Source organism: Fomitiporia mediterranea (genome assembly GCF_000271605.1).
Source record: "Fomitiporia mediterranea MF3/22 unplaced genomic scaffold FOMMEscaffold_3, whole genome shotgun sequence".
NCBI lineage: Eukaryota > Fungi > Basidiomycota > Agaricomycetes > Hymenochaetales > Hymenochaetaceae > Fomitiporia > Fomitiporia mediterranea.
Window position 1 is genome coordinate 1,746,825 of NW_006760388.1, and position 14,418 is coordinate 1,761,242.

Genomic DNA, 14,418 nt, shown 5'->3' on the forward strand with positions numbered 1-14,418 from the left:
CGTCGAAATAAATAGAGGAAAAAAGGAAATAAATGTAATTTTAATATAATATGTAGTGTATTGATTTCGTGTATATATATGGACTTACCGCAGCGGTAGGCTACAATTGCGTGATGGAACGCGATTGGTTACGTGATGATGCCTTGTTTGCCGAACGTGAAAAAAAGTCAGACCAGCAATTTCTTCTTTTCCAGGCTTTCTTCTTGTCCTCCACGCCCCCACCTTCCCTTCGTCCCTTCGTCCTTCACGTCCCAGCTTCATAGATCTCGCAGCAATGGCTCCCGCTCCTAACGGTGTCCACGCTTCCCTCGCTCCCGGCCACTTCCTCTTCACCTCCGAGTCTGTTGGTGAGGGTCACCCAGGTAAGATTTTTTCAAAGTTTTGATAGGATCTGAACCCATCTGTCCGTCCAATTTACTGATTTTTCCCTGGACGAGCAGACAAGATCTGCGACCAAGTCTCTGATGCTATTGTAAGTAAATCTCCTTATCTAATTAAATAAAAATCTGGAAGGAAGAACACGTATACTAAGTCTGATCTGTTTTGCTTAGCTCGACGCCTGCCTGGAGCAGGACCCTTTCTCTAAGGTTGCCTGCGAAACCGCTGCAAAGACGGGCATGATCATGGTCTTCGGTGAAATTACCACCAAGGCTCAGGTCGATTACCAAAAGGTCATCCGTAACACGATCAAGCAGATCGGGTACGATGACTCTGAGAAGGGCTTTGACTACAAGACATGCAACATCCTCGTTGCAATTGAGCAGCAATCTCCCGATATTGCCCAGGGTCTCGACCATGGCTCGCTTGAAGACCATGGTGCGGGTGACCAGGGTATTATGTTCGGTTATGCAACTGATGAGACGGAGGAATACATGCCGTTGACCATCATGCTCGCTCACAAGCTCAATGCTGCTATGGCTGCCGCGCGTCGTTCTGGCCTTCTTCCTTGGCTTCGTCCTGACTCGAAGACCCAAGTCACTGTCGAGTACAAGAAGGAAGGTGGTGCAACTATCCCGCTTCGTGTCGATACGATCGTTATTTCCACCCAACACGCCGACTCAATCTCGACTGAGGAACTCCGCAAGGAAATCATCAGCAAGATTGTCAAGCAGGTCATCCCCGCCAAGCTCCTCGATGAGAGGACCATCTATCACGTATGTGCGGTTCGATTAGCACATAATCACGTCACCTTATCTATGTATGTAATAATAGATTCAACCTTCCGGACGCTTCGTCATTGGCGGTCCCCAAGGTGATGCTGGCTTGACTGGCCGTAAGATCATCGTCGACACGTACGGTGGTTGGGGAGCGCACGGTGGAGGCGCTTTCTCTGGAAAAGACTTCTCCAAGGTTGACCGCTCTGCAGCATACACGGCCCGCTGGATCGGTTAGTATCCCCTCCCACATGTCCATCTTTACGTGAAACTGATAAAAAGTTTAAGCGAAATCTCTTGTCGCTGGTGGTCTTGCTCGCCGTGCTTTGGTACAGCTGTCTTACGCCATAGGTGTTGCGGAGCCGCTGTCCGTCTACGTTGACACGTACGGTACTGGGAAGAAGTCCGACCAGGAGCTCGTTGAGATCATCAAGAAGAACTGGGACCTCCGACCTGGTGTTATCGGTATGAACAATTTGAAATTTGAAATCAATCTAGTGACATTGGTCTAACAAATATCCCTTGCAGTCCGCCAGCTCGACCTCCAAAAGCCTCAATACCTCAAGACTGCTTCCTACGGCCACTTCGGTACGACTAACTTTACCCATTTCTTCCTATTTGCAATATCTGATGTCTTTGATAGGCAACCCCGGATACGCCTGGGAGAAGCCCAAGCAGCTCGTACTTTGAGCATTTCTGCTTGATACCCTATTCTCTACATCCCTTGTAGACTCTTGATTTGTGCATTGGAAGTTCATCCTTCCAGCTCGACTGGTGTTTATTTTATGACGAACCATGGCGCGCTCCCCCGCGCCACACACCCTTTACCATTATAGACACCCATCACTACCCTGCGTCTGTATAGAGTGCAGTCGCACCGTCGATCATTCAACACTCGACATTCCCCATCCCACACACACTTCACGCCTACCCACGCTTTTAGGAAATAACGAGAGGAATTAGTAGAATTAGCATGACCTGTAATTGTTGAAAATTATAATCGCGTTCAACCGCGTTAAACGATTTAAAAAATGCATCTTGATGGCAAAAGAGAATCAACCACCCTTCCTATTATACATGAAGTGCAATGATACAATGATACAGCTTGCTTTCCAAGAACTAGTCCAAGGCAGAATATGATATTAATAAGTAATCAGGGTTATTTTGTGCCGTTTAGAATGTCGCGCAGTACTGGTCGTGCGCGAAGTAAACTGTTCTCCAATGTTACTTGCTTTGTTTTCTTTGGATGGGCGACATTTCGTCCTCCAGCGATGCTCGACTTCGGTGGACCATATTTCGACGAATCCTGTTCATTTGCTTCGATGCTTGCTGTTGCGTATGAATGCAAAGTATCGGCTCCCGTGGGTAATGTCAGCACCCAACCTCGTTCTTCCATTAGTCCGAAGAAATCTGAAAGAAGCGGCGATGCTTTTAACGTCTTCCTGCTCCCGAAGATGACAAGCTTGGCGCGTGCTCGTGTAAAAGCGACATTGATTCGCCTCCAGTCTTTAAGCAGGTCACCAATCTGCAAGCACATTTCCAGTAAATGGTACGCACGGTTATGGATATTTCGATATAAGACTGACCTGATTCTCTTCATTTGCACGAACGAGAGAGATGATTATACAGTCCTTATCCCTCCCTTGACTTCTGTCGGCAGTCAAGATCTCAATGCCCTTATTATCCAGCAGCAGACGCGATAGAAGCTTTATCTGTTGTCGATATAGTGAAATGATGCCAATTTGCTCCTCACGCACACCACCGTTTAGGAGTGCAAGGGTCAGTTGCTGGACAAGCGATGCTTCCACCTCGTTCTGGACGAGATCGCCGACCCGTGAATCAAGTGCTGGTAATGCATCCGTGTCGACAAAAATCGCCTTGCAGCTATGCCCATCGAAGAGATCAGAATATGCGGAAACCTAGTCGGTATATTAAGTACCTTTCATCAATTATTGTCTGAATCCAGCATGACGAATCATTTGTGCTACATGAGCGGCCATGTTCTACTGCATTAGGAATGACGAGGGATTGGTCGGCTATTTCAGCAGAGCCACACTTCAGACGATCAGAATATATCAATTTATTCGACAGAAGCATGATATTCGCATTCATGCGGTATTGGTACGTCAGATCCACCACAGCGGTTGGATGCGCACTGGAAAGCCTTCGGAATAGAGATACGTCGAAGCCCCCTTTCCTCGCTTCTTTACTTTTGACCTGGGTGACACAATACTTTAGCACTTGCCACGAACAAGAGAAAAATGAGCAGCATACAAGCGGAGGTAGTTGGAAATGGTCGCCGACTAATATAAACTTCTTAGCAAATCGCAAAGGCCCCACACAAGTAGGTAGAGTAATCTGAGATGCTTCGTCGACAATACAGTAATCAAAACGTCGTCTTGAGAAGAGAGCACTGTACAATGTTCAGCAATGTTCTATCAAGTAAATACATCACTCACTGGTCTGTGGATAGGGCTGTTGCAGCTACAACGGGTGGTCGCAGGAGCTGGTGTTCTAATTGTTCCACTGTCGTTGCACGCTCTCCTGCATTGAGCGTGAATTCCTGGACATTTGGATGTACCTTGATAGTTTGGTGTAAATAATATGTGCATGCCCATCGAATCAAGACATCGCCTTACCTTGTCTTTATTACCAAGCCTCAAAATACCAAACTTCGCCGTCTCCTTTAGCTTGAGCAAAATCGTGTCCACAGCCGAGTGAGTGTATGATGTCAGCAGAACCGTTTTGCCCATCTCCACTAGTACTTTAATCATGTGTGCAACGGTTGTTGTTTTGCCTGTGCCCGGCATTCCTAGAATTAAGGCGTAGTCACGCGCTCGAAGACAGTGTTCCAGCGCATGCTGCTGGCAGGCATTTAGACCGTCTAAGGCCGCATCCATAGGTATATGGCACTCGGCATCAAACTCCGGCGGCTTCAGATCAACGATCTGTTCTAAGAGGCGGCGAGGACTTGACACGTAGAAAAGCTGAGCGAGATTGTCTCGTACACGACCCATGCCACCCAACAAGTCGTCTTTATCAATGCGGAAGGCGATATCTTCCTGTGCAAGTGGGAAGGAACTCCAGGACTTTAAGGACCCAGGAGAAAGACTGTGGTCGCATCCAACAACGATGCTTTCAGGGTTGAGGTCTAGCACGTATCCACGAGCCAATGCAACTAATCGAGGATCGCCTAACACTGAAATGACCACCGGCTCGCCTGAAGTGACATGACCGTGCAACAGACTAGGAGAACTTGATGAAGATGCATCCTTAAGTACGGAGGGCGATCGCGGTCGCCTAGTAAATCGATACGTGTACCGATGAATTCGAGCATTGTCTTGTGCACTTGTCGCATCAAAGGTTGGGTCAAGGACCATGTCAGCGAGACATCTACCCGACTTTTCTCGCTCAGTGGCACCTAGAGTCCAGATTTCTTTACGGAATCGGGTCATGTCCTGTTCCTCAAGAGAGATCAAATTCTCCCACTGCTTGAAGAACATGAGCTGGTTTTCCGATAAGTGCCCAGTCTTTAATTCGTATAAGGCAGCAATTGGAGAGTAGTTGTCTTTGACTCCCTCGACCGCCTGTATTAAATCATTAATTGCATTATCTGAAACTAGACGAACAGACAGACCTTTCTGTACAGCATGCAAGCATCCGCGACATAACACCTACCACATGCTCGCTCTTGATCGATAGTTGGAGGCAAGAACGGCACCTCAGCAGGTTTTTCTTCGTGCATAGATTCCTTTGAATTGGCTTCTTCAAATGATTTCTTCCTTCGTCTCGACCTTCTCATCAAATAATTCGCCAATTCATTCCTTGCCATTATTAAGCCACGCAGCTCATTCCATCCTGGTGGTACTCTAATGACCTCTTCTGACTGTGTATAGAATAGCAAACCTCCGGGAGGGGAACCATGGCATGAAGACCCGGAAATAGGGCTCGGAAGCGGAGTACCATATCGCTCCGCCATAAGCAGCGTGTACAGCATCGTTTGTGCCCGATGCTCCATGCCTGCGATGGCACGACCAGTTTTTATTTCTAGGGGCATTGTAGTTGTGATCGTCTGAGACGGCAGTGGCAGTTGACCGTGCTTCAAATTGAGACCTTTGGTTTCTTCGTCGATGCGAACTTGAACAGTGGCGTCTAGCTTGCCTTTGAGCCCGTATTTCGGCGCCCAAATCTCTTCCTCAACGTCATGAAGATGGGTGATTGCGAGTCGTGACACCTTGCCTTGTCCATCACGAGTGTTTGACAGATACGCGTTTGCCTGTGGAACATAAGTACAATACTCACTAGAGCTGATTAAGCTAACCTTGGGCACTTCGCCTAAGAACCTTTCTCCAAACGCTTTCAAGCCGCCGGCACGCTTGTTAATTTCTATCCTTGCTTCTTCAACTCCAACGTCAATATGTACAAGTTCCGTCAAGCCCTTTTGGATGGTCTCGTCTATGAATGCCTCGATACTTGGCGCGTCCCATCGCTGCGATGAGAGACAACGCTGCATAACCTCGTGAAGAATATTACCCCAAACGAGTGAGCGTGTCTTTCCCGACGACGAGCGCATAAGAAGAGATAGAAGCGAACGACGTGCACAGTGCGGAGCGCCAGCGATTGAAGTCGACGTCATGAGTACATCAGGGTGCTGTATGAGCAAATTACGTTTCGCAGAAATAGTGATATCTTCATCGCGAGGGGTAAATACTCCGATAACGTGTATGGTATCACCTTTGATACAGCGTACGCATTTGTTATTGACACATTGGTCAGTACAATATTGAACTCACCCGTGGAAACGTCTGTCTGGATCCAATCATCTTTTAGTGTAACTGTTCTGCACTTCGATTCCTTTTCTGAGACAACAAGGAGTTTCTTCGATTAAACGGTAAGTCTCTACGTCGCTACGATGTAACAAACCCACGTACCTTCGTCAGTCTATCATGCTCAATCGACTCGACAGTGCACCGAAAGACACTTGCACTGGGATCTGGTGTGCTGGGAATGGCCCTTGTCTAGCGATCGGCTTAGCATATGTGGATTCAAGGTCCGGAGCACATACGTACGGCAGGCTTCTTGCGAACAGGCGAAAGCATATCATCCCAATCCCAGTCTTCAGCTCCTTCAAGGAGAGCTGCAATGTCGTAATCCTGAGAGCCAAGGGCCCGTGGTTTCTTCTTTGCAGACTCAAAGACTACATTGGCATTTTCTTTCTGTCCTGACAAGTGCTTATTCTCAGACAGCTCCTCCGTAGGTCTCTTGCGCTTCTTTGGAGTTGGATCTGGTGAAGGAACTGCGTCGAAGAACGAAGAATCTACGCCAGACAGAAGTTCTTGCATGAAAACGGCCTCATCTTGTGCAGAATGTCTTGAAGACGGCATGAGGGTGAAGACGTGGGTGTATCGCAGAGGAAGCAGAAGCGGCAGAGGATACGCAAGTCGCGATGCCACTGTGACAAAAATAATCGCGATTGTCACACATAGCTCGTCCACGTGATCGTTCCTATATGCACGTGTTTCACACGCTTGATCTTTCTACGCTTTTCCGACCTAGAGCAGCTTGCGGCTTCACTTAAGCTTCAATAATCTAGAAAGCTACGCTCTCAAGGGATTTTAAATGCTTTATTCAAGATGAAGTTATGCGTACTAGTCTATGTAACGCATAAATACCAGTATTGCCCCAGATCCGATTTTTTTGGTCACCTTGTTTCTATGATACTATCCCATCAACGAGACGACATTAATTATACGTGCCAATCTAGAATATCTGCCCATTTTCCTGGAAGGAGTTGCGAAATCTGTTCAACATCCTTGTCGCCTCTACCGGATAAGCACTGGTGCGCAATGTGAGTCAGTTGTCATGGCCCTGAAGACTGAAAGATCGCACATACAATAACAAGATCCTGATCCTTCGACATCGTCTTTGCAATCTGGAGTCCAGCCCAAACGGCGTGCGAGGATTCGAGGGCTATAGGGAGTTAGTAAAAAAAGTGACAACAAATAATGAATGACGTACCAGGAATAATACCCTCGAGCTGTGTGATCAAACGAAAACCACGAAGTGCTTCTTCGTCAGTAGCTACAAGATATTCCGCACGTCCAGAGTCTTTCAACCAGGCGTGCTCGGGACCGACTGCTGGATAATCAAGGCCTGCGCTAATCGAATGGGTCTCTGTAATCTGTCCTTCTTTGGTCTGGAGGACATAAGTCCGTACGCCATGCAGGACGCCCGGAGCGCCCTTCGCTAAAGTCGCACTGTGGTGGTCACCATCGATGCCTAGAAGTACGGGGTCAACGTGAAACCACCACTGTGAAGTACGCGTGACGCACCTTCTCCTCCAGCTTCTACACCGACTAGTCGAACATTTTTATCCGGGATGAAATCATAGAAACTTCCGATAGCGTTGCTTCCACCACCAACGCAGGCTACCACAGCGTCAGGAAGCTTTCCACGCGCTGCTTGCAGTTGTTCCTTGACTTCTGCACTAATTACGCGCTGGAAGTCACGCACGATAGTTGGGAACGGATGTGGACCGATAGCGGAGCCAACAAGGTAATGAGTTGTGGATAGGTTTGTCACCCAATCACGAAGTGCTTCGTTCACGGCGTCTTTCAAGGTACACGAACCCGATTGCACTGGGATGACCTGCAGCAGTACTAAGCTTCCAGGCACAAATACGTTGGAGCGGCCTTACCGTTGCACCAAGCATCCGCATACGGAACACGTTCAAAGCTTGTCGGCGTACGTCTTCGGAACCCATGAATACGGTGCACTCCATGCCAAAACGGGCGCAGACAGTTGCAGTAGCTACTCCATGCTGTCCGGCACCGGTCTCAGCAATGATTCGCTTCTTTCCTAAACGTTTCGCAAGGAGAATCTGAATAATGAAATACGTAAATATAAGTACCATATGGTTCATGAATGCCTAGCGGACCTGGCCAATAGCATTGTTGATCTTGTGTGAGCCTGTATGGTTCCTATTCACGGTGTAAAACATATTCAGCATGCGTTTAAGAAACCTAAGATGGTGACTTACAAGTCTTCTCGCTTGAGCCAGATCTTGGCGCCGCCAGCATGTTGGGTAAGTCTATCTGAATAGTACAAAGATGAAGGCCGGCCCATATAGCCGTAGAGACCTCTGAATTCAGCCCAGAATTCTGGGTCAGCCATTGCAGACTTATGTGCTGCTTCGAGCTCTACCAGGCAGTCTACAAGAGCTTCAGGGACATATTGGCCGCCAAATTCCCCGAAGCGAGCTGGAAGGACGATAGGATCTGAAGAGCTGTTACTAATAGGCGGGCCATCTTGCGCTTCATTGACGACCGGTTGGGTGACATGTCCGTTAGTCGGGCCATTAGCTAGTCGGGGCTTCGCCTGTCCTTTCAGACTGATCTCAGTACAGTAAGTTTTGACTGCCTGTGCAACCTGTCCTGCTGGAGCACCCTTGATGACAGAAACTAGACGACTACCAATCACGATTCCATCTGCACCTGCATTTGCGACAGTATCGAAATGTTCGCGAGTGGCGACTCCGAATCCGACAGCCAGGGGAACGGTTGCGAACCGTCGAACCCTCGCTAATATATTTGGAAGTTCGACGTTCATAGCAATATGCGCCGCCGAACCAGTTGTTCCCATCTGAAGGCAAGTTTAAATAAGTCAATGATTCACCATGTTCGACACATACCTTGGACACAACGTAAATGAAAGTATCAGCAATAGAGGACAGCAACTTGATACGGTGCAAGCTTGTTGAAGGTGCGATCAATGGAACATAGGACATGCTGTCGATCAAGTCGGTTAGCACTATGCTCTCAGTTTCGAGAACAAACTTACCCTTCTTGAGCACATTTTCGTCTAAACTCGATAGCTTCTTCAGGAGGAAGGTCGACCATGATGAAACCGTTTGCACCTGCTGCCCTACCGTCCTGAATAGCCCTCTCCTCACCGTATGCTAGCATCGGGTTGTAGTAGCCTGCATAACAATGATTACAACTAAGCACGAGAATTGCCATGACTAAGGGTATTTACCCATCAGGAGAATCGCAGCTTTGAGTCCCTTTTGGCGTGCCTCCTTGACGTAGTTAAGACAGTCGGTATAGTCAACCTTGTTCTTCAAAGCGACCTTTGAAGCGGAGCATAAGCAGAGGTCTAATTCATATTTGCATTGGCTCACTGAGTTGGTCTCCTGAATGGTCGGGCCGTCCGCAATGGGATCCGTGAATGGTACCCCGAGCTCTATTATGTCTGCACCGCCCTCCTCCATCGCCAGCAGGATCGGGACTGTATCCTCCTTGGTCGGATAGCCGGCAGTAACGAATGTAACGAGAGCGGGGCTGCCCTGTAGAGCATTTGGTTAGATGCAATAGACAAATGTGGCGAAAATATGAAGATACCTCTGCTTTCTTCTTCTCAAACACATTCCTCAAACCGTCGGCCATGGTAATGGAGGTGTGAGCTGTAAGTGACTCGGAGTGTATGCGGGACAGTTTTATGCGCTGGTGAATAAGTATGATCGACGCTCCGGCGAATACCGCGCCTCCGCAAGTGAGTTGACTCGACAATTCCGATGATACACCGATTATACTCGTTTACAGCCTCTCGTTCTCATCACAACATTGGACACAAATCATGGAGACGTTTCAGCCTTCTGATGAATCGCGTGTCCTCGTAATTTCCATTTCCTTTCCTCTACTTGTTCTATTTTTTGACGAAAAGATTAATTTAGGTAATTTATACTGGAGGAACCATTGGGATGCTTGTCGGCCCGCAGGTACGCTATGATGTGCATATATGCTCAAGTATATCGGTCTGAGAACAAATAGGGATATCGAAATGAACCTCACTTTCTAAGAGAAACGCTGCGGTAAGTCTATAAATGTAAAATCGGACTATTGGTCCTCAAGCATTGTTAGCTGCCAATCCCGGTTCCACGATCCACTCGAAGACTCCCTTTACTCTCACTCGGGAACTATTGAAGGCTTCCGAAGATGGTCTTCAAGTGGGCGATCAAGCCCTTCGAATGAAATGCATTCTCCGATCTCGAAGGAAGTGCCTACCCTCATTGTCAAATCAACGAGACCGATCCGCCCTTCACTGCTATCTGATACCCGTAAACCGGATCCATCGCGAAATTCACACTGCAGAAGGATTGAGGAAAACGCATATGAATGTCTTATTCCCAGTTTAATTACCCCACGGACATCCATCCACGCCGGAAACACAAAAAGAATTAGATATGCAATTTTAGAGGTAATTTTTCACATACGCACAGTAAACATGAATCTATCTCAACTAACACCTTCGTAGTGGGATCCACTATTAGACAGTAGCAATGTCGGCACAGAAGGTACATGTTTTGGATCACGTTTCAATCCGATACTGAAGCATCCCCTTCTAAGACTGGGTCCGCATCGCGACTGAGATTGAGTTAAACTATGCTGCGTTTGATGCCTTCGTTATTTTACATGGCACGGATACCATGGCATATACCTCGAGTGCCCTTAGCTTCATGCTTGAGGACCTCGGAAAGACAGTGGTGAGTCTTTCCCAGCCACTCCGGCGAAGGATTATATCAATCACCGAGTTTCAGATCTTAACTGGGGCTCAAATCCCATTATCGCAATTGCGCAACGATGCGGTGGATAACCTACTAGGCGCCCTATCAATCGCCGGCCAATATATAATACCAGGTTCTTTCACCGATCGTATCGGTCAACACTGCCCGCGCTCACAGTAAAACACGTAGAATGTTGTATATTCTTCAATCAATGCCTATATCGCGGTAATCGAGTCTCGAAGGTCTCATCTTATGATCTTGATGCATTCAACAGCCCCAACTTTCCTCCTTTGGTGAATGGTAAGTACCTTGGAGCTCTTTGATACGGAAGAAACGTACTCTGACCATCATCAAGTTGGCATTGATATAGTCGTCAACTGGGACAATGTAATCAGGCAGACGAGCCTACGTAGATTCAAGGCGCATAAAGGTATATTTTGATTGCTTTTGAACCTACACCCTCTAATTAGGTGAATAGATATGAGCTCTCGTGTTGGTAGGGTTTGTTCCGTACTTCTTGGATTACGCATTCCCTGAGTGTCTCTAAACTGAATCTTCAAGCAACACTCCGACTGTTCCCTGGCATCTCAGCAGAAACCATACGCGCATTTCTCAAGCCACCGATCCAGGGTGTAGTCCTCGAGACGTTCGGTGCAGGTAATGCACCGCAAAAGCGTGATCTGATGGAGGCACTGCGCGAGGCATCAGAACGCTGCGTCGTAGTTGCCATCACGCAGTGCTCTAAAGGGACGGTATCCGATGCATACGAGACTGGACGAGCTCTGCTAGATATCGGCATCATACCTGGAGGAGATATGACACCCGAGGTCCGCATCTCTCGGTGATTGCAACGCTGACACTGACTTCAATCAATGCACTGAATCTTCCCGTCCGACGCTCAAATACAGTGCGCATTAACGAAACTCGGATACCTGCTTTCAAAGCCTCAACTGACGATTGAGAAAGTCCGGGATCTCGTTCGTCTCCCCCTCCGAGGCGAATTGACCGCTCCGCGCGGGAGCTCAGCAAGGCCGTCAATGGCACAGCACTTAGACACACTACAGGATTGCCTTGCACAGATGATGCGGCTTTCAAGCTCATCGTCGCCGAACATTCCGGAGATTGTTGTCAGCTCAGACCAACAGCCAGGACGTAACTCGGACAACCCAACTGCATCTTGGTCATGGACCGCGGCAGAAGCAAGCGCAACAGAGTCGTCACTCCTACACATCCTCATCCGCCTCGCGGTTGCAAAAGATGACGTCGAAGGTCTTGAATTCTGCTTGAGTTACCAGGACAACAAAGATGTAGCACAAAGCCGCGTCGACAAAACACTCGGCACTCCCGCAGCAGGAGTCGTCAACAGTATTGATCCGTGTTCCGGTTGGGCTCCACTGCATGTTGCTGCTTTCAATGGTAGCGAACGTACCGTTGCCATTCTTCTGCAAGCAGGTGCTCTGGTCCATCTTCGGGATTCGCTTGGACATACCGCACTTTACTACGTGAGTCGATTCCCGTTCGGAAGCAGAGATGTCTCAAAGACTATTGACGATTCCATTGCATTCCATCTAGGCCGCGAGACGCGGACATACTGGAATTGTCGAGATCCTTCGGCAAGCTGGAGCGAATTTGGGAGGAACGGACATCGAAGGTGGCTTCGTAGCCTTAGAAGTTACAAAGGCAGCTCAAAGATACGATGAGGTTGCCTTGCAAACATGGAGAAAGGCAGGGTATGAGGCAACAGGGGAATTAAGCAAAGCGTGAATATTAGAGAAAAGAAAGTGGAAAACATGAATCAAGATCCATGGAAGCGTAAGCTGACCATTCCTCCTATACAAAGCAAAATAATTATAATACAGTACCGCACGCATCAGACGAGCCAATCCAATAAGAATAGGAGCCATAGAAGCACACTTCTAGATCTCTGCAGATCCAAATGCTTCGTTCATAACCGTATACAACTTGTCCAAAAAGACATCGAGCTGTTTACGATGAAACGTGAACTCCTCCGCTAGGAAGTCAAGCTTCTCTAACGACTCTGGTGATTTATCGCTCATCTCCTTTGGGGTATATGCAACCTTCTCCACGCTCTCCCCATCCTCCCCTATCTCAAAGTATGTCCGAAGTGAGAATGCAAGGCCTGGAAGAATAAATCAGATAAGTCCACCTAACCATACGAGAGAGAGAAACGCACTCCAGTCGGTGCCAGAATGTGAGTAAAGGCAGCTATAGACCCATTGCTCTTCGTTCGTATCAGCAGATATTTCGCATCTCAAATCGAGTATTAAGATATTTGTTAGGTCTTCGTATAACTTGTGCGCGTTTGTTGCCTTGACACCATCAAGTTTCACGCCAGAGCTGGGACCAGAAACAATACGCGATCGAGGGAGAGCTTCTCGGCCATTGGGACGCGAAGAAGCCAATGTTTTACTTCGCTCAATCTCTGCAGCTAGTTCTCTCCGCAGTTCACGAACTTTTCGTAGATGTTAGGCTGCAGGTCCAGGTAAAATACAAAAAGGCTCACTTTCTCCTGCCTGCCCATCTATTGTCGCATCTTTCTCGCCAATAACCCTGTCCTTTTCCTTCAAAGCTTGCTTAAGCTTCTCCACCTGTCGTTCAACGCCTCTCCGTTCCTCATCGGCAGCTTCACGAGTGAGGAAGTGCAAAGTAGACGTTTTCCCCTCTCTTGTAAGTGCATCAACTCGGGCAAGCTGGGATGTGAGCTCTTGAATCATTTCCTCCTGAGCTATGAAAGGTTCGTTAGTTTGACAAAACGTACTATTCAACAATTACACACGTACTCTGGAGCCGACTTTCATATACAGCAGCCTGTTGCTCGGTATGTAACTCAGCTTCTGTATTTCGCACTTGGAATGTTTCCTCCAATTCATTCGCAAGATTATCTCTTTGCATTTGAACCTTGGTGAATAAGAACAAATGAGCAACGAAACACAATGATAATTAACCTGTAGCATACATCTTGATAACGTTTCTGCAATCGCTCTATTTCTCTCCTAAGCTTCTCCTCTCTTTTCTTCCATGCGGCACTCTCCCCATCTTGTCGATTTCCCTTCAGGTTCCACGATTGAGTCGGGGGTCGTGAAGTTTCTTGCGGCTCGTCCTCCTCATCCGCCCTAATCTCCTCAAGATTGTCGATATCCATCACTTCCGGAGACGGTTCCCGTACATCATCATCCCTTGCCTTTCCTTTACCCTTCTCACGAATGGACCTCGCTGCCTTTGAATTTCCTGGCCGTTCGGGTTCGCGCGATGCGGCGCGTTTAGGTCGGCCCCTCTTTCGTGCGGGTGCGGGTGGGTCTACGACTATCGCAGCAGCATCGTCGCTTGCACGCGCTCCTTCATCATCATCTTCAGGCGTAGGAGTCCGCTTTTGCGTATTTGAACGTGTTTTGCTTGCAGGCTTTGAAGACGGACCAGCTACTGCGGTGCGTCCATTCGCTCGTTTCCTCTTCACATCCTCGTATATCTCGACGCGGTAAGGTGTTGATGTCGCGTCATAAGTAGCTGTAAATTCCACATGTCAAGTTAGCAATGTGAAATGATTTTTAATGCTTGAAATGTACCGAGTTCATCTTCCGAGCTCATGGTGGCTCTGCTACACGAGACGCGTGTGGACCGCGCAGCAACAAACACGCTCAGCACGTGACACATAAACAGATTTAGGTCTCCGCGTTTATTTGC

General features: G+C 48.0%; 5 protein-coding genes across 5 annotated transcripts; 2 read left to right on the top strand and 3 right to left on the bottom strand.

Moving 5' to 3' along the window:
* The first annotated feature begins 221 nt into the window (after positions 1 to 221).
* On the top strand, positions 222 to 2,209 carry FOMMEDRAFT_17933 (methionine adenosyltransferase). The gene is made up of 7 exons (XM_007263765.1): positions 222 to 362; positions 441 to 472; positions 552 to 1,154; positions 1,213 to 1,387; positions 1,443 to 1,619; positions 1,683 to 1,742; positions 1,798 to 2,209. Exons 1-7 carry the CDS (start codon positions 275 to 277, stop codon positions 1,842 to 1,844), a joined length of 1,182 nt encoding a protein of 393 aa, XP_007263827.1. The 5' UTR covers positions 222 to 274; the 3' UTR covers positions 1,845 to 2,209.
* Positions 2,210 to 2,313: 104 nt separating this feature from the next.
* Positions 2,314 to 6,538, bottom strand: FOMMEDRAFT_78324 (Dna2-domain-containing protein; the record flags this gene model as incomplete). The annotated part of the gene is made up of 10 exons (XM_007263766.1): positions 2,314 to 2,679; positions 2,741 to 3,038; positions 3,094 to 3,363; positions 3,614 to 3,735; positions 3,794 to 4,741; positions 4,792 to 5,430; positions 5,476 to 5,888; positions 5,948 to 6,032; positions 6,086 to 6,167; positions 6,216 to 6,538. The coding sequence occupies 10 exons, from the start codon at positions 6,536 to 6,538 to the stop codon at positions 2,314 to 2,316; spliced, it is 3,546 nt and encodes a 1,181-aa protein (XP_007263828.1).
* Positions 6,435 to 9,617, bottom strand: FOMMEDRAFT_103848 (bifunctional tryptophan synthase TRP1). Its single transcript, XM_007263767.1, has 12 exons — positions 9,554 to 9,617; positions 9,334 to 9,498; positions 9,189 to 9,282; positions 8,994 to 9,132; positions 8,845 to 8,941; positions 8,194 to 8,795; positions 8,092 to 8,134; positions 7,852 to 8,034; positions 7,487 to 7,802; positions 7,173 to 7,433; positions 7,048 to 7,124; positions 6,435 to 6,990 (listed from the first exon to the last, which is right to left on the bottom strand). The coding sequence occupies exons 1-12, from the start codon at positions 9,596 to 9,598 to the stop codon at positions 6,901 to 6,903; spliced, it is 2,112 nt and encodes a 703-aa protein (XP_007263829.1). The 5' UTR covers positions 9,599 to 9,617; the 3' UTR covers positions 6,435 to 6,900.
* Positions 9,618 to 9,788: 171 nt separating this feature from the next.
* On the top strand, positions 9,789 to 12,480 carry FOMMEDRAFT_78015 (asparaginase-domain-containing protein; the record flags this gene model as incomplete). Its single annotated transcript, XM_007263768.1, has 13 exons — positions 9,789 to 9,827; positions 9,886 to 9,930; positions 9,983 to 10,023; positions 10,073 to 10,409; positions 10,467 to 10,506; positions 10,559 to 10,695; positions 10,750 to 10,849; positions 10,906 to 11,016; positions 11,072 to 11,146; positions 11,195 to 11,212; positions 11,278 to 11,543; positions 11,625 to 12,218; positions 12,289 to 12,480. 13 exons carry the CDS (start codon positions 9,789 to 9,791, stop codon positions 12,478 to 12,480), a joined length of 1,995 nt encoding a protein of 664 aa, XP_007263830.1.
* Positions 12,481 to 12,632: 152 nt separating this feature from the next.
* Positions 12,633 to 14,322, bottom strand: FOMMEDRAFT_153019 (uncharacterized protein; the record flags this gene model as incomplete). The annotated part of the gene is made up of 6 exons (XM_007263769.1): positions 12,633 to 12,856; positions 12,911 to 13,189; positions 13,241 to 13,462; positions 13,518 to 13,635; positions 13,694 to 14,241; positions 14,301 to 14,322. The coding sequence occupies 6 exons, from the start codon at positions 14,320 to 14,322 to the stop codon at positions 12,633 to 12,635; spliced, it is 1,413 nt and encodes a 470-aa protein (XP_007263831.1).
* Positions 14,323 to 14,418: the final 96 nt, after the last annotated feature.